This window comes from Excalfactoria chinensis, chromosome 5 (genome assembly GCF_039878825.1).
Source record: "Excalfactoria chinensis isolate bCotChi1 chromosome 5, bCotChi1.hap2, whole genome shotgun sequence".
In the NCBI taxonomy this organism is placed as follows: domain Eukaryota; kingdom Metazoa; phylum Chordata; class Aves; order Galliformes; family Phasianidae; genus Excalfactoria; species Excalfactoria chinensis.
The window spans coordinates 6,230,112-6,252,398 of record NC_092829.1 but is presented as its reverse complement, the minus strand read 5'-3'; the positions used below and the strand labels follow the sequence as shown (position 1 = coordinate 6,252,398).

General features: G+C 42.1%; 1 protein-coding gene across 1 annotated transcript; it reads left to right on the top strand.

Moving 5' to 3' along the window:
- Window positions 1–6,493: 6,493 nt before the first annotated feature.
- Window positions 6,494–22,001, top strand: SGPP1 (sphingosine-1-phosphate phosphatase 1). Its single transcript, XM_072338409.1, has 3 exons — window positions 6,494–7,219; window positions 16,001–16,090; window positions 18,937–22,001. The coding sequence occupies exons 1-3, from the start codon at window positions 6,635–6,637 to the stop codon at window positions 19,486–19,488; spliced, it is 1,227 nt and encodes a 408-aa protein (XP_072194510.1). The 5' UTR covers window positions 6,494–6,634; the 3' UTR covers window positions 19,489–22,001.
- The last annotated feature ends 286 nt before the right edge of the window (window positions 22,002–22,287 follow it).

Below are 22,287 nucleotides of genomic sequence, written 5' to 3'. Positions count from 1 at the left end.
CTCCCTGCATGCTCCAACAAGAATCTGCTTCCTGCTGTCCCAGGTGCCCAGCCTTCATTTCACCTGCAGTGCAGCTGGTTTGCAGGTACTGATGTAACTCCTGCTCTTGCACCTCAAAATCCATTCAATATGCAATAACTCCAGTTGATGCAAATATGTGTGAAAGGACTCATTCCTGTCTTAATGAGGACAAATATCTTTAAGGGATCTGCAGATATCATGGTGATAAAAAGGCTGCAGGTGTTCTATAAGCAGAAATGCTCCGATGATATGTGGAAGAAGCCTTCTAATTCAGGGCTCTGGGATGATTAAGAGCTGTGCATGAATGTATTTTTCATTCTATTCCTTCTCCGATGCCTTGTTAGTAATAAAATATAGCTATAAAAGAACAAAGAGGTAGGGGTGCATGCACTGTGTTAGCAACTAGTTTGTCTTCAAATGTGTAAATGTTGTGGATGATAAAGGAGAGCATGGGATTGAAGGCAGGCAGCTGTTCCAAGTGAAAACAAACTGTCCTGTTTAAACCCTGATGGGCAGAATGAAGAAACACCTTCTAGAAATGAGTTTCACACCTACAGCTAAATATTATTAACCTGAACATTTGAAAAAGCCAGAATCAACCACCCCCCTCCTCAGTGTTTGATTCCTTGTTCCTGATAAAAAAAGAGAAAATAAACTCTACCCACCCACAAAGCAAGAAACTTCTCCCCCATCTTCCCAAATTTAACTATTTTGAGTTCCAAATCCTGGGTCTAAGAGGCAAAACACCCAGAGTCTTCTGTTGTTCGTTATTCTCTTTGGAGATAGATTTCCATTTTCTCATCATGAAGGCAGTACATTACACAGCCGAAATAAACAAAATTAAGGGAACCTGGGAAAACAGAAGAAATGCAAACGTAATGAAATTGGTAAAAGCCTGTATCTCTTCCCAGTTGTAAAACAGAGCAGAGAGGAATTATGCATTCCAGTCCCCCGTGATGTATTCCTATGGACTGAACAAGTAATGACTGCAAGGCATTCTCATGCTGCTACAGAGGACGTAAAATAATTTAAGACAATGTGAATGAAGAAAAAAGAAAGAAAGAGAATGATCTCATTTTCAACATAACAGAAACATGCCTTAAATAAGGTCACCTTATCTGAATTAGGCTTGAAGTGGCCAGTGATATGGTTAAATGCATGGAATTAAGTCCACAGAAGAACAAAAAAGAATGTAACAATACAATTGTTCAGCAAAGAGCCATGAAGACAATAAAGAGCCTGGAGGAAAGCCTGAGAAACAGGAGACTGTTTAGCCCAGGGAAAAAGAAAACTGAAGGGGGAATGAATTAATGTTTATAAGTGTCTAAAGGGAGGTGGGAGGCAAATGAGGCCAGGCTCTTCTCAGTGGTGCACAGCGACAGGACAAGGACTAATGGCCTAAAACTGGAACAAAGGAAGTTCTGTACTAATATATGGAAGAAAATCTTCACAGTAAGAGTGATGGAGCACTGGAACAGGTTGCCCAGAGAGGTGACGGGGTCTCCTTCTATGGAGGCCTGGCTGGACACCTACCTGGGTGACCTACTGCAGGGAATCTGCTCTGGCAGAGGGGTTGGACTCGATGATCTCTTGAGGTTCCTTCCAACCCCTGTGATTCTGTGATCCTATGTGTGATTCTGTGATAACAACTGCATTCCCAGAATGACTTTGCAGGGGAGATTATATCACTACAGCCTCCTTTATTACTTAACCTTTTTATTCCTGTTTGCTGTAGCAAATAATAAAATTGAACTCTGCATCTGCATGCAGTTACCTCATCACTGCATTTCCAAGACGATGTGCCAATACAGACACGTGGATTAAAAACAAAAAGCATCTGAGGAGACCGAGTGACTACGGGCACACTCGTCCTTCACCCACTGAGGCAGCAGTGTGATATAAAGTATATCTTGTGTCATGGGAACATGTACAAGGGACGCACTGAAGTCACCTTAGTCCATTCCCTGGAAAATCCAGGCTCTAAGGTGAAACATTCACCACTGAAACACAGCTTGGACCTTTTGCTTTGTTGCTGGTGTTCCTGCCACTGAGCCATTTGGGCCGTTGTGACTCAGTGTATCTGCTCTGCCAACAGATGAGATTTCTGAGGCACGCAGTGACCTTCCCCTACCACACTAAAACACTGCAACAACTTAATAGCGTGTGAACAATGATACTTGCCTAAAGAATTGAACAAATTTACAAAAGCCAAAGCAAAGCATTATGAAAGCAAACAAAGAATAACAAGGCAATCTTACATACTTAACTTTTAGCTTTATCCAGCAGGCATAAATGCACAACCAGGCCAAACTGGCTTTAGGGGATTGCAGCAAGTCATTGAACTCCTTTTTTATTGCAGCTGGTAAACTTTATAGCACAGCAATGAATAACAATAAGAAACAGAAGAACCATGCCTTACTCTTCCCAAACTACCCAACATTTTTTTAACCATGGAGAACAACATAGCCAATAGACAAGCATATATTTATTTGTATCCAAAATTATCTAAAAGGAAGCCTGCCTCTGGCTCTAGGTACATTAATATTATTAGTAATGCAACAAAATCCCAGAAGCCTTGGAATATTAATCTTAATAGGAATCCAGGCCTCTGCAGCCTCTCCTTTCTATCCTCCATCATGCTGGGAAGTTATTTTCTTCAAAAAATGGTAACAAACAGATACTTTGTGCACAGGAAATGACCAAATTCAAGCTATTTTAGGTGATGACAGAAAACAATCCCCACAGTTTTGGAGAATGTCCTGCCACCTGCTCCTTCAATTACACTAAGAGAGAAAAACAGCTGGCTGCCAATGACACAGATTAATGGTTCTCCGATGATTTAGAACTTCATAAGGCAGGACCATCACTTTAAATACACCCAGAAACCAGTGGCCATCTGCAGGGATAGCAAGTGGGATGTCCTCCTTCATAAATGACTGCTGGCTCTGTTTCTGCCATGTTACAGGATGGCCACGGCAGCAGCTGTGAGCGTGATGTATTCTGCACCTCCTTTGCCAGTCCCCCAGCTGTCTCATTGGATACTTATGGCCTTTGGGAATGTGGCCATGAGTGTGCTGGTTTGCCACCTGTGGAAATGTGTGTGGCACAGTGTCACGCTTGCACTATCAGCTGAAAGGTATGCAGAACCGCTTTGGGCCCATCTATTGCAGAGAGCAAAAAGAAACACATTTCAGCTGTTGGGTGCACTGCACGCTCCTTCTGGAGTTCCCACTTCAGCAGTTATTCACTTCAAATACACAAAAGTAATTTAAAAGCTTCCTCTGTTTCAGTGCCATCCAATTTTCATGCTAATAGTTCAAAGTCGAAGTAAAAAGTTTCAACCACACACACAGAAAGACTTTGAGCTTTTGTATGTTACTGAGAGCATACCATAAAGACAAGTTTCACTACATCCTTTATAACCACAGTGATGGTTTTACCTGTACAGTTATTCAGATCACACTCCAGAATTCACCATCAAGTTAATTATCAGGTTTCAGTTTGTTCTGTATTTAAGGGGAGATTGTGGCTTGGCTGTGGGAAAAAGAAAACAAGAAAGGAGGCAGCAGCTTGTTTTTCAGCTTCTGCTTTTGCATTTTCTGCTTGGGATCCAGGAAAAATGGAAGCATTTAAATCAGGAAGCATGTCTGTCTTGCAGGATTAGCATTGCACATTTCTCAGAAGGCAGAGAAATGGCAGCACACCTTCCATCTCACGACAGTGGAATTTACCATGTGCCATTTCAAGGGTGGGTATTTGTGCATGTTTCTCTAATGAGCTTCTGATCTGAAACAACCAAGTATCTTCTATTCACCCCTTTCAGTAATAGCAGTCCTTCCATTGGTACTATCACTGCTTGTGTTACAATAATGCCTCGAGTGAGGTTAAGGCTCTATAATGCAAACATACGCAACATATAAAGTGCACAATACAGGTAATCTATCAGGATTCATTTGGTGCTCTCTGACCCTCTTGGCCTCGAAGCAGTTTTACATAACTGATGTGCTCGAGGTGAAATCTTTCTGGGAGGATCATTATCCAGATTTTACATGAAATTTCTGTGTAAGGATCTATTCCTTCAGAAATGGAAACACAGAGACTTTTTTTCTAAGTAACCCCAATAGTGTATATTTGGGAAGTAAATGGACCCAAACCCCCAGATCTTGGCTCAGTATTTATGTTCTGCAGTCAAACATTAAATTCTGATCAGCTTTTTATCGAGAGGAAGTATTTCAAGGCAAGGGGAAAAAGAAGATTCTAATGCTCATGGTTATTAATGGAATGTCTGCTTCAGACCTTTAAAATTTAAAACATGAAGGTCCCACTAGACTAACCTGACACGAAGCGTATCACAGACCATCGGATTTCAACCTGTATTCATCCAATAAACTGAAGTGTATCTTCTGCTTGGCTAAAAAATAATCTCCAGAAATACATCTGATCTTCAACAGAAGACAAGAAATGATGAAGAATCCTCGGCTGCTCTTGGGAATGGTTTCTGGTGGTTAACCATATAAAAATGTGTGTCTTATTTCATATTTGAACGCCTGCCTCCAGCCACTGCTTCTTATTACGCCTTTCTTCAATAGATTAAAGAGGCCTTTAATATCCTGTACTTTCCCCCAGGAATGTTCTTATACACTGCAATCAAGTCACTTCTCAGTTCCTTTAGATTACTTTTAACAGCTTTAAAACCTCCCAGTGTAAAGCATTTTTTTTTCCAGCCACCAGAACCTTTTTCCTGAACGTTTGCTCTATTACTTCCCAATATTCTCCTTCAGAAATGAAAACCAGAACTGTATGAACTGTCCTGTGGAAGGCACTGCTGAGGCCAAACACAAGAAGTACAATGAACATTGTTTTATTCCATTGTTTATACATTGATTAATCCTTTTCTTTCTTTTTTTCTTCTGTCATAGCATTGTATGGCAGAGCCCTTATGTAAATGCATATTTATTCTAACCCTAAGTCCCTCTCAGTGCCAATATCTTCCCAGGGTTTACCCTCATATCTGATAGTCACAGCCTCCACACTTGGCTCTTTGATGGAGTGTGATACTTTGCTCGTTGTTTGGATGGGATGTTTCTATCAACATTCTGGCCATTTTTTTTATTCAAGCCTCCATTAATCTTTGAGGTGACAGTGACTTTTTGTAGTTTCTTCCAGATCTCTGCTAGAAGTTCTGTACAAGGCTGGACCTTCTCCTCAGACAGTCCTCCTTCAGCACAGCTTTCCTACTGACACTGTTGTAATGGACAACACAAATTCCATAGGCAGTGTTAAAGAGAAGGCCAGGAAGTACTGAGTGAAGCAACTTCACAAAGCAGCAAACAGCAATTTTTGCTATGCTGTGTAGACATAGTGGTCTTGGAAAAGGCCACTAAGACCATCCAGCCCAACCAACCACGTCCCTCCATGTTTCTTAAACACCTCCAGAGACGGGACTCCACCACCTCCCTGGGCAGCCTGTGCCAATGTACTGCCGCTCCTTTGGAGAAGAAATGTTTCCAAATAACCAACATGAACCTGGCACAACTTGAGGCCATCACCTCTCATCCTATTGCTGTCACCTGGGAGAAGAGGCCAACACTCACCTCACCACCACCTCCTTCCAGGTCCCCCTGAGCCTCATCTTCTCTATGCTGAACAACTGCAGTTCCCTCAGCTGCTCCCCACCAGACTTGTGCTCCAAACCCTTCACAGCTCCATTGCCTTTCTCTGGACACCTTCTAGGGCCTCAATGTCTTTCTTGTGGCAAAGGGCCCAACACTGAACACAGCACTCCAGGTTCTTCACAGCACTGAGTACAGAGGGACCATCACCTCCATGTCATATTCCTCCAAGTTTTTATTGTTTGAACTCCAGGTTAGGAAGGCTTTCAGGATAACTGTTCACTTTGATCACGCTGCTCAAAAAAGCAGCAAGGAGAGGTCTAACATTGCTTAAGCTCCTGATTTTAAGGTGAGGTACAAGCGTGTTAAGGCATTATTAAACTGAGAAACACAACTGCTGGGAAAGCCAGGAGCGTCAGGGAGCCCTGGAGGCCAAGCTGAGCCTTCAGGCAGGGGGAAGGACAGCCATCTCGACTGGTCGGCTGCCGAGGCGGACGGAGCACCGACACCGCGCTCCTCAGGGCCGGCTGAGCCCGCCGACTCGCCGCCCTCAGCCGCCTCCACGCCTCACGCTCGAGGCCGAGGCTGAGGCACACACCGCCCGGGCAGCGCCCCGCCCTGGTTGGTTCCCCTTTCCCCCGAGGGCGGGACTTAGATCGGATCACGGCCAATCGGAGCCGCGAGGACACCCCTCAGGAAGGGCCCCGCCCGTGTGGGCGGGAGCAGCGCGCAGGCGCCGCTGAGCGGCGAGGGGCGGCGGCAGCGGCGGGCGCGCGTGAGGGAGCGGGCGGTGCGGGGAGCGGAGCGAGGGCGGCCCGAGCCGGGGAAGGCGGGCGGGGCCGCTCAGTCTCGTCCTCCAGTGAACATCGCTTCGGAGATCCCTTCCCGAGCCGCCGTCCGTCCGGGTGTGAGCCGCCCCGCTTCTCCTCGCCCCCCCTCAGCTCCTCGCCTCCCGGGCCGTCCTTCAGCCCGCCGCTGCTGGCGGCCTCGCGCCTCCCGCCATGGCCGTGTGCCGCCGCCTGGCCCGGCTGGCCGCTAAGCTGCAGGACCCGCGCGGGGTGGCCGCCTTCCAGCGGCTGTGCGGGGTGGAGGCCCCCGCAGGCTGGGCCGGGAGCCGAGGGCCGGTGGCGAACGGCGGATCCCCTGCGGACGGACGGCGGCATCCCGCGGGGAACGGGGCCGTGCCCGGAGGGGCCGCTCCCCCGCAGCTCTGGCGGAGGCCGCGCCGCAACTCCCTGACGGAGGAGGACGGCTGCCAGGAGTTCAACACCCGCAGCCGCTTCCTCTACTATCTGTTCAGCCTGGGCACCGAGCTGGGCAACGAACTCTTCTACATCCTCTTTTTTCCCTTCTGCATCTGGAACTTGGACGCCTGGCTGGGCCGCAGGCTGATCATCATCTGGGTGTGGGTGATGTACCTGGGGCAGTGCACTAAGGATGTCATCCGCTGGCCGCGGCCCGCCTCGCCGCCCGTGGTGAAGCTGGAGGTCTTCTACAACTCCGAGTACAGCATGCCCTCCACCCACGCCATGTCGGGCACTGCCATCCCGCTGGCTCTGCTGCTGCTCAGCTACGGCCGCTGGCAGGTAACGCTCAGCTCGCTGTCTTGCCAGGCTGTGGCATGCCACATTTCCTTTTTTTTCCCCCTTTTCTGCGGTGAGTGGTGAGCTCTGTATGCGTTGTAAGTCTGCATTAATAACAGGCGTGTTGTTCCCGTGAGGTTTTTCAGCTTTTCTCTTGTAGGGTTTGAGTGGTTTGCACGCAGTTGCGATAGGCATGCGATGTTTGTGTAGTCTTCTGGTTCTACTGACTGAGAATTTGGTGGGGAGCCAGGAATGAAGGGCTTTTTGCTGAGCCTGCTTTGCCTTGAGTCACCTTATGGCTCGAATCAGTTTGCCTTTTCCTTAACTCCTATTTTTAGTAGAATAGCCTGTAAACTGGTGATGCTCGCTTATCGCTTTGTGGTAGACGCTTAATTTAAATGGCTTTACATTTGTTAACGTGCCAGTGATCAGCAGGAAGCAATCTCTGAACCTTTTTTAGAACCTTTAGTCAGCAAATGCTCCGGGGGTCTGTTGCACTGTGAGGCAGTGCGTGAAGCTGAAGGAATGCTGGTGGCCATCTGTGCACGCAGGCTGCGTTGTGACACACGCTGTTAGCAGTATGGCCAATAGCAGGGGTTCCAAAGGAAGCCCAACACGCACTCAGTCCTCTAAATCACTGCACCACTTCCTACAGTAAGTGAGGCAGAACGCTTTCCCAGGCACTAAACATTCAGGTTTTGAGGGCTCTGTGTATAAAGTTGAAGTTAAGTAATGATTCTGCTTTTAAGCAGTTAATATTTACGAACTCTGTTATGGAATTTGATTGTTTTAAGCCACGTGTGCTGCCCTGGTCAAGAGAATTCTTTTCTTAAGCTTTGTGCAGAAGCTGAACTGTTATCTTCCAGTTATGGTTTGCAATCTCTACCCTGTGGCTTTATCTCAGTGTATTAAATGGGTGCCCAAGAGGAAAGAAGGAGTTGAAGGTTGGAGACTGTGTTGTGTTTGTCTTCTCTTTAACCAGAGCTTACATATCTGCTTCTGTGAGGTGGTGCAGCATGCCTGAAAGAAAGCTCTTGGGGATTCATGTTCTTTGCTAGGAAAATGTGATGGCTCTCTCTGCTACAGCCTGGCAGGCTTTTGTGGTTCGCACTATGTGTGTATTCATGAAATGAATGTTTGGCTTTCTGTCACTGATTTGCTTCATCATAACATTGGTTTTTAGGGCTGTCTCTATATCTGGATATCATCGTTTTTCTTTGGTGTGTGAGAGGGACGGCTAATAAAGGATGAATGGGATTTTTTTCTTTGCGTGTAGGGAAGCTCATTTAGTTGTATCAGTTATTTATGCACAGATTTTGATGACATGCACTGAGCAGAACCTGCCTTGATTGCTTTTATAAAACCAGCAACGTGACAGTGTGTAGCATAGTTCTTTTGGCAGCAAACTGGATTGAATCTCCTTTGCTAGCTTTGCGACTGCAGTCAATGAAACACTGTGCTAATTGGCTAGATACGTTTTTAATGAATGTGTATTAAGAAGTTATATGCATACAGCCTTGTTCTTCACTTAAAACCACACGTAAGAACTGAGGGAGCAAAGCGAGCTTTCAGATGGACTCATTTCTCCTATGAGATGAGTTTGAAAAACAGACCTTTCAGAAACCTATATACAACCTATAGGATGTACTGAAAGATAATTAACATCTCTAATGGGAGTTGAGCTTTCCTCTAATGCTCCGGCTGTTTTCTCTGTTTTACTGACTTTGATAAAGGGGAAGAATCTATATGAAAGCTTTTTTTTTTTTTTTTTGCTGTACTAGATGCCTCAAACCAAAACCACCAGCAACAGAAACAGTTGGAACTGACATCTAACTTACTTGGCAAGCTATTAAGTTACAGATATGTATCAGCAGGTACAGGTGGTTAGATTTTAAACTTGCTGCAGATGTTGAGGTAAACCCTTTCTCTGTACTCAGTATAAGCAAGGATTACACAGACCCTTACTGTGGTAAATATGACTCCAAATCTCAGCAGTGTTTGTTCAGAAGAATCGTAGTGGGATGGGGCTGAGTTTTAGGAGACAAGGCTGTAATACTTGGCAGGGTTTCCTAGGGTAGAAGTAACTGAGTTGGACTCTTCAGGGGCTTTCATAGACCAAAGAGAGCCGCTCTTGCACCAGGAGAGCTTATTCAAGTGAAAGGGGGGTCGCTTTCCTGTATAACTTACATGGAGTTTGCTTTCGTTGGGTTATGACTTCCTAGCATTGTGTAATACTTTTCTATCAAACAATCTGTTAGTCTTTCCCTTAAACAATATAGAGAACAAAGAAAATCTGCTCTTTTTTTTTTGTTCTAGGTACAGCCCAAATCACCCATTTGGAAACAAAAAGCTTCAATTCCAATTGATTTTGCTTTTAACTTGTTTAGTTTGGGGTTCCCTATTATTCAGTGTCATTAATCCAATTACAACGACTTGCATTTCACATGGTATTCAGAAGGAGTTTAGGCTACATGCAGTAAAACTAAAATATTTGCTTATAAATGCAGTAAAATATTTGGAGAGATGATGTATTTTAAATGTGATTGTGCAATGTTCAATGCAAGTGTTTTGATTCTAGATGGAAGTCAGATGTTAAGCTTAATGATAGCTAATTGTTCTTTCAAGTGCAGAATGTAGTTTCTCACTCTCTCCTTTTGTTATGAGAGCTTGCCTGAAGCGTTTGATTCTACTTGCATCATTTTATTAAATATTACAGATATTTTAAAATCTCAGTTGGGAACACTACCTGCTCCAAAGACATTCAGGTAAGCTTGAATTACAAAGCTCAAATCAACAGTTAAGGAGTATTACCAATTGTATTTTTCTTCCCATCTTGAGTGTTCTGATACACTGAAAGAAGATGACAAGATGCTTAAGGACGGACAGTGAGGCTGTAGATCCTGATAGAATGTAGGGAATGATGTTCCTGTGTCACACTGGAGAAAACCTGCTTTCTTTGAGATGCAGGTTGGCTCAAAACAGTGTCCTGAGTGGGATGGAAGAGATGGTGTGAACTGCTAGTTGTTATCTACCAGATCTCCGAAAGCCTTAATCTGAGACTGGGAGAAAGTCTTATTTAAATTTTAATTGATGGCTTTGAATTTCTGTTTTCAATTAGATATTGTGCTTGAGTTAGGCCTGGCTAGTCAGTACATCCTGACTTTGGCCAAGTTTCTGGCTTAAGGGCTCTGCCTTCCTGAGCTGCTTGGCTAAACTGATATGCAGTGGGAGCTGTAGCCTCGGTCGATGAGTAGCTTGCATCTAACTGTTAACTAGCATTGTGGGGAAGGGCTTATCTTGCAAAGCAGTTTAGATCATTGAGCATGACAGGATTGTCCTCCCTGTGTACTTGTCTGCCTGTGTTGTACGTACAAATCCCTCCAACAATGACTCCACTGATGAGAATGGTGGCCTATTAAGCCCTACAGCTGAACTTCCAGTAGACTCCAACCATTTTGGAACTGTTGCTTTGACTGGCACACCTCAAAACATTTTGTAGTTTTCATTTACTTAATGCTGTGTTGATTCTCCATAGTACAAATTGTGTAAGTGTGTAAGACGGTACCAACCCAAACACCCTTTCAGACATCTTTCATTTGCACCATCACTTCTATCATGCAATGCTGATGAATCTGATCAAATGAGATGGGTTGGGCAGGCTCTGTGTTGGGATTTCAGAGAGTTGTGCATCATTCAGTTGGACCGCCACTACATTTAGGCATTAGAATTGTCTGCCTCTTCTGTTTCAAGAGGCTGACTTGCGAGGTCCCCCTGGGAATGAGGAATGATTAACTGTTGGTGCTGGATGAATAGTCTCATCATAACACTGCTATCATGGGAACTGTGCAGGGAGCAATGTGCGCGCTTGTCTGAGTTGTGTTACATTTTTCTTAAGCAATCAACACAAAACTCTTCTGATGTGAGAAGCCGGGCTGAAGAGGTGATCTGAAAGCCCCAAAGCTGCAGGTGATTCTTGCAGGCTGTGCTGAGGTTATTTTGTACGCTTGCAAGGAGAAAGAACAGGCTCACATTCCTATTTAACTCCTGATTTCTTTTCAGATACTTAGTGGAAAATTAAACCTGTAGCTCTTTACAAGGCTGGCACTGAAATCTTTATCTTAGAATTTAAAGAGGAGATTTTGATAATGTCAAAGAATCACAGAATGGCCCGGGCTGGAAGGGACTTCAGGGATCATGAATCTCCAGCCCCCGTGCCAGGCAGGGCCACCAACCTCCCTATTCAGATTTTTATGCCTTTTGTTGTTAAGATTTGTCAGCGGAAGGAAGAAAATAATGCTGTGTTTTGTACTCATGTGGCCAAAGCATCTCGTTTATAGCTTTTCAGATGACTGTCACCAATACATAGCCCAGACCTCCTGGTAAAAGCATGGTGCTGCAATTGAAGCTTCTATTCTTTCTTCTAAGTGGGCCAAATTAGTTGTTTCAAATTCAGTCTGTGATTCTGAGTTATTATTCAATGATATTTTAATAGTACTATCGAACATTGAATATAGTTGAAAATTAATTTGGAAGCCTTCGTGGGTACTGGAAACTTACCCAGTACAGAATGTGCTTTTAAATTGTGAAGTAATGAGCATCTAGAGTATGTTTAATGAATGTTCCATTCTAAAAGAAGGACTTTTCTGACCGAGGTCAAAGCTTTTCAGACAGATTGTTTCCTTATGAGCATTTTAAAACAATGGTTGTGTTATTAAGACTTGGCATAAAGTCAGCTTATGGGGTGGGAGGACGTGTGCTGTGTGATCCAGTTAGAAGCTCATAAGCTTTCTTTGGAGGATGTGGGAAAATGGGAATTTTCCATTGAAAACATAAGGTAGACTGTGCTCGGGATCTTAAGGAGTGGATTCACTGCTGTTTTCCAAACAGTACTGATTTGGTTCAGTATACTTGATTGGAACAAGATCCTCAGTGTGGGAACAAAACTGAAGCCTGGGGAAAGGTCAGTGTTGTGGTAGCCAGCGTTATTCCCAGACCTTTAACTTAATGTGTGAATTCAGGACATCAATTCATTTTTTGTCCAATTTTGTTTTCTAAAGAACACATTTCCTGATCCGTCCCTCATTTACAGATAACTTTGCCTTCAAAGAAACACATCAATGCAAACATTTAAAAACCAAAATGCCACCGGCTGTAACTTGACTGTATGTTACATTTCTTTTTATCTACGCTCTCTGTGTCGCTGTCAATTCCATCTGCCTCTACTTCTCCGTGGTGTGCTACATGTTTATGCATATAACTAAAGTCTTGTTCTGGACTCTGGAGAAAGATCTGTGTGAGGTAGAGATCAGTGATTTGATCCAATGCAAAATGTGGGTGCTTTCCTCAAGGAGAAATATTAGCTTGGAGTCAGTGTGTGATTTTAAAGTTCAGCTTTAGTACTATGTGAGCTTTTTAATGTAAAGCTAATAAGAATTTCAAGTTACAAAGTGCTGTATTTTAGAAAAACAAATGCCTTACACAGTTCTATCACTATTCCGCATATACAAAACTGTTGATGTGACATAGAAGCAATTGAGCTATCTTGTAAATTTTAGAGGGCATATATAGGCATGTATTCTGTGAACACTTCATTTGTTTCTATGACGGTTTTTACATTAATATTACATACCATGTGCCTGTTTTAAGGCAAAAGCATCTTAGAAGCTGTTTCTTTCTTAGAAGATCCATTTGTGATTAAGAGAGGAGCTGTGAGAAACACACAGTTTATTGTAAAGCAGGGCTGATAACGCATGGCAATACTCCTTAGGCAGTATGCCAGTAGGTGATGAATGATATTAGCGGGATTTCATATGCCTAAGCAGTGGGAGGTTATGAATGGTGTTACCTCACTGTGTGCATATATACATATTGAAATGGGACATCGTTTTCCAGATGAAACATTACCTGGGAAGTGCTTACTAATACTTCATTCTTTTTATTTTTTAAGGATCTTGGTGTTGTCCCCAGGTGCTGTTACAAGTTGGCACGGTGCTGAGCTGTGTTCTTACTGAGCTACAAAGTGTGTCAGAGTGTTAATATTCTCCTTTAGTCACCTGGTACGCTTATCCCTTGTGTGAGAACAGAATATGCCAGTGCCTTATCACCTCGAGGCAGATCTTACACCAAACTGGTAGGACCTGCTTAAGAATTCTTGATCTTAGTGGTTGCTTTTAAGAGGCAGGAGTGAAAACAGGCCCCAGAGAAGCAGGATATCACGCTTTATTTTGTTGTAACAGGGGAGGTCGTTCTGCTGGAGCCCCAGAACATACTTATAGGCTTCTGATGCTCCACAGGTGGGTTCTGGGGTTCAGGAAAATGGTATCAGTTGTGTGTACTGTGCAGGGAGGTACCTAAATAACAGTGCAGTAAGGCAGGGCAGATAAAGGCTAAAACCTTTCTTAGATCAAATTTTATCTTATACATAAATATGTCTGTCTGAAGCTTCCTTTTATATCAGTCAGTAAAATAACTTACCAGTTTTCATCACCCAGCAGTCGCCCACATGTGCCTGTTGGGAGCATGGATGGGAATGGTTAGCGTGGGGAGCTAATCATGGAAATCTACTAACTACTTCATTGTGGAATGTTATTCCAGTGGAAATCAGGGTAATCATTGTTTTGGTAGGCTGCTGCTTTCTGGTGGGCTGGAGACTGCTCTGTGTGATACATGATGTGGTGAGTAAGCTCACCTGGGTGCAAAGAAACTGGCTTTAGGACTTCTACAGATATCAGCATCATGCACTGAAAGGAACAAAATTCAGAATGTGTTTCATACTGTGGACACATTCACTGGCAGGTCATACTGAAGCTATTTCAGTAAGAGTAATTTGCTTGGGGTTCAGTTAACGATCCTGCTATGCTTATGAATATGTGAACCACTGTGAAATGTATTATTGGCTTTTTGGGGACACGATAGGGAAAGCCTTTGAGCTCTTGGCTACAGATGCATTGGTGCAGAGGAACCAAACTGTCCAGTGTTTTTAGGTGTTTTAATGGAAGTCTGTTCTCAACAGCATAAAGAATTAAAATATTTATTGGTGTGGGAGCCAGGTGTTCTTTCCAAAACTTTCTTCTAAGTGGGAGTTAATGACAGCTGGCTTTTTCCCCTAACACCTCTCTCTTGAGAATTCTTGACAGCAATTGCTTCATTTCCAGACTTTCTCCTGTTCCTCCTGCTGTTATAATGACTTGCTGAGAGCTCTTAAAGCACAACTCACAACACTCTCCTCTTTCTTTGTGGTCCTTCTTCTGAGGCTCTTGCTGTTAGTTGCTCTGCCATCATCTGCACCATCCAAACTTATCATTGCAGTATCATTAGCTGCTGTACCCTGCTGATCCTGCCACTTCATTAGTCTTCCTGTCAAACCTCCAGCTTCTGAGCTGCTTCCCTCCTTTCCATTAGAAATAAGTTATTAGGAACGTAACTTTGTTTGGGTACAGTTTGCAGTCAATTGCAGTAGAAAAAGGGCTTGTTTCATTAATCAGTTTAAACTAGATGCAGCACAGCAGTGAGCTGGGCACATGGAAATGATTTTAAGGTACAACCTGTTTTTGTGTGAGATGTACAATTCCTGATTTTCTGTTAGATTAGGAATTTTTTCCTTGAGGTTTGTCATGTGAAGATCAACCTGGAGTTGAGAATTCAAGGAGTGATGTGGTAATAGGGAAAACCAATCATACTTCCTCAAGGCTTTCATTGAAATACTGATTTAGGAGACTGTAAATCTGTTAAACAGCCTTCACAAGGAGTGTACAGCTTCAAGTGAATTAAAGACTTTTCTCTAGCAGGGTGGGTATTCTGCCCTTCATCTTGCATGAAAGGAGCAAGGGAAAGGCAAGAGAAGGGCCTGAAATGCAGTTTTTTGTTCTGAGGTAGCACATACATCTGACCTGCTGGTGTTGAAAACAATAAGGTTAATCTTGTTATCATTGCATATAAGAAGTGAGGCAATTTTGGAAATGCTTTGTCTTGTGACTGCTTCTTGCATGTAACTACTGATTATTTTTGAAACTGAAAAGGGAAGTTGTAGCTTGTTTTACACAACACCTTGCAATGCAGTGGTGAGGAAAGCGTTTCTTACTGCAGTGTCAAGATGTGGAGGTGGTGCTCTGTTTTTTATCCCAAACCTATAAAAGTTAATATGCTGTTTCCACGCTCTGCTGCATGCTTGTTATATCCAAGCAAATGGTTCTTTCCTGATGAAGAGCCTTTATAATAATGACAACATCTTTCTTTTGCAGATGGTCTTGGTGATAATTTGATGGGTTTTGATTAGGTAGCATTGGCTTGTAAGAGACGTTTATGTGACTTCCTAGAGATCAAAGGCTACCATGCTAGGAGTTCAGTACTGGTGCTCAGAGATCACATCATGGATTGCAGAACCTCTAAAGCAGTCTGCAGGGTATTGAATTCAGCAGTAAATTATTGAGTTCTGCTTTATTGTGAGAAAGGTAAAGCTCCTGGATTCTGTCGGGATGGCTTCTAACAGTGTGGGTGTATCACAGAGCCGTGTTACCCAGGGTGAAATTGTTCCACAGCTTATAACTCAAGGATTGATTGTGGCTGTGATCCCCATTTAGAGCACCACAGCTTGGCAAGACTAACTGTGGAAGGTAGCCTGGTGGGCTTAGGTGGACTCAGACAAGAAGAAGGGTGAGCACGAGATGCGTGAATCGGTTGTTACTGAGTTCCATTTCTGTAGTTAATTGTAGATTTCTTAGTGATTTATTTATTTATTTTTAACCTCCCAAATACTAATACAGTCTTTCAATTTTTTCCTACCAGTATCCCCTTATGTTTGGACTGATCCTTGCCTTCTGCTGGTGTTCTTTGGTTTGCTGCAGTAGAATTTATATGGGAATGCATTCCATTTTGGTAAGAAATTATCATATTGAATTTTTATTTTAACAACTTCTGTTAATTTCTGACTGAAATGCTTCTGCAGTGGAATTTATTATAGTGCAGCTGTTGTATCTAACGTTATTTATTTTGGAGTATCTTCTACAGGATCCAGGGTGGGATATAAAGGACATGTAGGATACCTGTAGGAACAGCATAGTTGCACTTCCTCAATGGAGAAAACATACTGCAGTATGATCTGCACTGTGTGCTTGGTTTTTCTATGCAGCAAGTGTATTTAGGAAAGAACAAAGTACCCAGACACAATGGTAACTGTATCATTAGACTGTCTTATAATAACTGGGTGCTCCAGTAAAGGTCAGTAGACTTGAGCAATTTGGAGCAGTTTTCTATCAGGTTTCTGCATTGTTATTATTTCTGTAACTTGATGTTTATTAAATTTGAGGTCAATACAAATAGTGATGTTAATACCTCGATGCTGTATTTGGGTAGCAGTTTTGCTAGTTTCTGCACAGAGTCCTTTAGACGATGATTTTAGAAGGTGTTAGAAGCAGAATGAAAGAAAGCAAAATGTAAAGCAGTGCATTATCAAGCTTTACACTAACGTGTACCTCTCATTCTTCTGTCTTTTTAGGATACTAGTGGCGTATGATTACAGTATTTAAGATTGCATTTGCTCTTGTTGCATGACATAAAGGTTAATTGCTGAACTATATTAAAACAGTCTGCATTGATATTCTGTACAAAAGTTCATGTCACTGAATTGTCATTCAGACTTTCCAGTTCTCACTTTCAGTGCAGAAAAAAAAGCTTGTCAGCCTTCATTCAGATTTTATCACATCATCTTTAATGCTTGAACAGTCTTGGGATTTGTTTATAAGGAATGCAGAGACCTAGGAAAGTCCTGCAAGCAACCTAAGTAGAGTGAGAACAACACCTGGAAGTCAGTTGTCTTTTTGTTCTTTTGGCAAAGTAATTCATGCTTGGATTTTTTTCCATTGTTTTTAGACTTGCATGCACTGATTGCTGGAGCACGATGTGGTGTGATAGAGCAGTGTAGGCTGAGCTGATTATATTAGGTGTATGAGCAAAACCATATTATAGACCGCTCAAAGGTGGTTGCTTGAACCACAGTTGGAACAACTTTGAAATACCTCCTGCGCTTGTTTGGTGCATTTATTGAAGTACCAGAGGAATATTGGATGTGTACTTGTTGTTCAGGAAAGTTTGCGTGTAAAAGGTTTTTATATCTTCCCTTGAGGTACTGTGTTATCTCTCTCAGAAAGTATTCCTTTAGGCTGATCCCTCCGAAGATCTTTCTGCACACCTGCTTGAGATAGATTGTATGAGGTGGTTTAGCAGAATACTTACAGAACTGAAGCTAAAAAATGAATGTCAAGCTTCTGTTAATTTATACTCCAGGAGATTTAGTGCAGAACTGGGTGATTAAGGCAGCAAAGCATAGACTGCCTTTCCCCTACAGAGCAGAAGTAACTTTGTTGGATAATGCAGTGTCTGTTAGTGTGTGCTCAGGTTTCAAAGCGTGTGCTGGGATTTTACTTATCAAATTCCAAAAGAAATGAATAACAATGTTCTCATCCTTGAGAACTTTAAAAAAGTGTTAGCCCTCCCCCCCGACTAGACATGAACACAGGTAAGATATCAATGGGAAACAAAAGAATGCTACAAAATGGCAATCTGAATGTAAGATGGCTGAGGAAGTTTACCTCCTGAAAGGAGAAAAGCTGACAAAGTGGTAAAGTTGGTAGTGAATAAATAAGCTGGTGGATGGAGGAAGTATAAAAGGAGCATGTGAAAATAAGGCAGCTGGGGGAAAGCTGAATGAGTGATTTGCATTAGCAAATTGGAGGCTTACCAAGTCAGAACCGTTTGTATGGAGGACAATTGGGATGCATTACTATTTCAGCTAAAGACAGACAATGACCTAGAACCAAGTCATGCAAGAGGTAGCAATGCATTGTACAGACTGCACTACTCAGAGCTCTTGTATCACTGTAGTGTTTGGGTGAATCTTCTTTATAAATTGTTACCTATTACGTAAGTGAACTGTGCTGCATAATGTTGGGGGTAGGGTGGCAAATGGTGGAAAGCTTTTGAAATGACTAAGTCTGACTTTGTATCAGTCAAATTGTGTTAGAGCTTTTATCAAGCATTTAATTAGTGGAAGTGAATAAAAATGATTGATTGAAGACAGCAGTATAAATACAGCGGATGGAAATCCTGCCTCTCGACTTGCATGGGAAATCTGGTAAGCATGTGATAAAGGTGGTTTGGCCTCTAGTGCTTTCATGTCTACACAGACTTCAGCAGGCTTGTTGACAAATGAAGGTGACAAAATTCATCGGTAATTCTGTGCAACATTAACAGTAGCTGAAATTTACTGATAAGTTGAAAAATAAGTAGAGGAACATTTTCATGAAGATGATTTAAAGAATAATAATAAAACTGAACTTCAGGTGTGAAGCCACCAAATTTCCTTCCCTTTCTCTTCTTCAGTAGTTGCACAATGGGAAGCATTTATTGTTTTCGCTGTTGCTTATTCTGAGTCTGAAGTTGTGTGGAGTCCCAGCAGCTCTAATGTCTGTCTGCTGTGGTCTTCTGCTGCCTTACCATTACTCATAGCCAGCAGTTAGGCAGTTCTACAGTTTCATTTGATCAAATACAATTCCTTACTTTACCCTTAACAAAAAAAAAAGCACATCCAGTAAATATGAAAAGACGGGAATGTGCTGGTAGTGTTTAGCAGCGGAGCAGCTGGGCTTGTCTCTATGCTAATGTAACTTAAATTATGTTTTTAAAATAGTTTCTACACTGAAAGCATCTTTTTCTCTCCTCAACAGGATGTTATTGCTGGATTTCTGTATGCAATTCTCATCCTAATTGTCTTCCATCCACTTGTGGACTTGATTGATGACTTCAACCTAACTTACAAGTATGCTCCCCTAATTATCATCAGTCTGCATTTAGCCCTGGGCATCTTCTCTTTTACTCTGGACACGTGGAGCACATCACGAGGAGACACAGCTCAGATACTGGGCTGTGGTGCCGGAGTAGCCTGTGGTTCTCACGTTAACTACATGATGGGTGTGAAACTTGACCCCCCTCTTGATGCACTGCCTTTATCTCTTTCCTCTCTCACCGTGACTGTGTTTGGAAAAGCCATATTACGGTTGTTGATTGGAGTAATAATTCTGCTGCTAACAAAAATAGCAATGAAGAAAGCCACTATTCCACTGGCATGTAAAATATTTCGCATACCAAACGATGACGTACGGAAAGCGAGACAACGCATGGAAGTTGAGCTTCCCTATCGCTATATCACGTATGGAATGGTTGGGTTCTCCCTCATGTCTATCGTTCCTTGCGTCTTCCATTTTATTGGTCTTTCCTGATGTAGATTTATCACTTAAAGTAGGAAAGCAGAGCTAGTTGCTTTTGGAAGAGGTGCACTAGTTTGCTAAGGGAAGACCAGCGAGCTTGGCTTTCAGCAGGGTCTTCACTTTCACAGCAGTAGATAGCAGACAAAGCATTTAGAAGACATTGCACATCTCTGGTGTGGTGTGGGGCCAGAAGGTGGATACCTTGAGAAGTGCTGAAGTCTATAAATGCTGTGTCTAGACTTACTGCTGTCGCAGAGTCTGTTTGCGTGTGATGCAATGAATGTATTTCGAATGTCTGTCATACTGTATCTGTATATGTTGATGCTTTAACAGGTATGTCTGACGGCTAATCAGAAAGCTTCATTCATGATTTTTTTTGTTGTTGCCATTTCATAGTAACTTATTCAAGTTGTTGGGCCGTACAGTGCTAAGTTGGTTTTTCTCACTTGTCTCCCAAAAGTTGGGCTTAAGATGTTTTGGCTAATAGGCATTTTTAATGGACCAAACTTGTAATGTGATTGAGCTTTTCTAAAAGAAAGCCCCTCCAAATAGAAGCTTTTTTTCTTTAGCATCCCCTGCGGAATAAGTTGTCTGGATTGGCACTGGTGGTAGATAACACTAGAGCATGTATGATTCTGGTACTGTATCTTACAGTTTAATAACTGTGCCTTTCTGTCGCTAAATTAAGAAATGCCACGTATACTGTGATGTAAAAAGACTAATTGTGTTTAAAATGGTATGTAATTAGGCAGGTATTTTTAAGTGGTGACTGTCCATGATTCAAGTGAACTGGAGTTTTCATGGTTTAGCCTGTTAAAATTGCATATGCAAAATGACACAAGAATTGTTCTTGACCTCAAGAGATTATAAATGGGCAATAACCTATTTGTAGGTATTTTTAATGTGTATTGTAAGCTACTTGAAGAGGATATATTTTTCTGGAGATGGTTTTTACAGAGGGGAGATATTCACAATTATATGGAAATAAAAACAATAAAAATATTCTGTTTTATTAAGAAGGGGACCTCACGTAGTATTGCAAACTGATTAGTGCTGTGCTTTTCAGATATACACTTAGGAAATGTCCTTATTCTTGAAAAAAGTAAATATTTTAATTCACTAATGTACTGCATTAAAAGGTAATAATCACTTTGACCCAACTTAGCTGTAAGATAATGATCAAAGTAAGTTCATTCTGGCAGGTAGGTATGAACATGCAAACGGCAACATGGTTATTTCACGAACGGTTTGTTCTGATGTGACCCTTCAATTGTGGGTTCATTTGCTTCTTTTTTGAGTTTCATTTTGTCTATTACTGTGTTACCCAATTTGTTGTTTCCACGTTAGGGACTGGTGTGTTGCAGCAAGAGCTGTCTTACTGTTTGATCAGACAGCAGTTACTTTTGTTTGTATGGTTGTTTCTTTCAGAAAAAAACTATGATTTGGTTAAGGAATCATCCAACTGGAATGCAAAGCTTACATTTTCTTACAAAAGACTTGCAATTAGGAGGTTCTTTTTACTGGAGGTGCGAACTCAGAACTGTTAATATGTAAATGAAAAACTTGACTTTGTATCTCTTTCCTCAAAGCAGTCCGAGATTCCATACGCTGGCAATAGAGACATGAAATGTGCGTTCAGAATGCACGGCTATGGGCGTATTCAGAAGAACTGACAGTGTATTGAACTGCTTTTACAGCTGACAAGATCTTACCTTGTGGAAGGTGGTTGGCTTATTTCAGTGTATATTTCTATTTTCTGTTCGTCTTTTCCTGTATTGCAGTTGTGTGCTGAATATATACAAAAGAGACATTTGTTTCCGAGGTTTCGAGGGTTTTGATTTCCTCTGCTTTGGCTTTGAGCACTAAAGCAGTCACTGAAAAAATAGCTGGCAGGAATGTACACAAAATGCCTTATGTTTAAAAGCCCTCAACAAACGTTTGTAGTTCCAGTTACTTTAAAGGAGTCTGAAGTCTGATGACAACAATGGGATGACTTTTCCTAAAATTTAGGACATATTTTCATTAAACTTCTTAACATTGCATTTTATAGTAAAACATATTAAAACTGTAGCATGTGTGAACAAAACCTAATTTTTTAAGGTACGTATTTGATGTCTAGGAACTTGAAGTTTACAAAGTAAGGGTGTTCTTACAGTGTCTTCTGTAGCTGTGCTTGCTCTGTTGTACTATTAATGGAACCTGCTGTAGAAGATATAGAAAGAGTGGGGGGGGGGAAATGCAGGAAGGACTTTGACTGGGCTAAGGAAAATTGCACTGTAGCTTATTCTACCATTACTCAAAATATATATTTTATATTTTTATATGTACTTCAGAGTGTCACATTCCAGGTAGCACGTTGTTTAGTCCATAGGAGACGTGTATTGGAATGTTGCTTTGTACAGCACCTTTACTACCCCGTCACTAAGACTGCGGCTGCTTTTCTGAAGTTTACATGACTAAACTTGTACTCCTCTCCTTTCATGTTTAGCACAAGATGTGTGGTATGAATTAGTGTTATAAAGCAGAAGAAAGGAAAACAAAAAAAAAGCCAACTGAAATATTTTCATTTTAAGTTATTTTTGGTTAATGATGAATTAAGATTCCTCCAATTAGTCATAATAAAACAGGTAAAACTAGAGCACTTTCATATCCCTGAAGTACTGCTGGGGTTTGATGTCAAAAACTGGTTCTAGTGTGAGCAGCAGCTGGTACCAAATTATTGATAAATGCATTTAGCGTAGCTTTAAAAAGGCAGTGAAGTGTCTTTCCAGAAGGGCAATATGCTTCGTATATCTCATGGAGTGGAGCAAA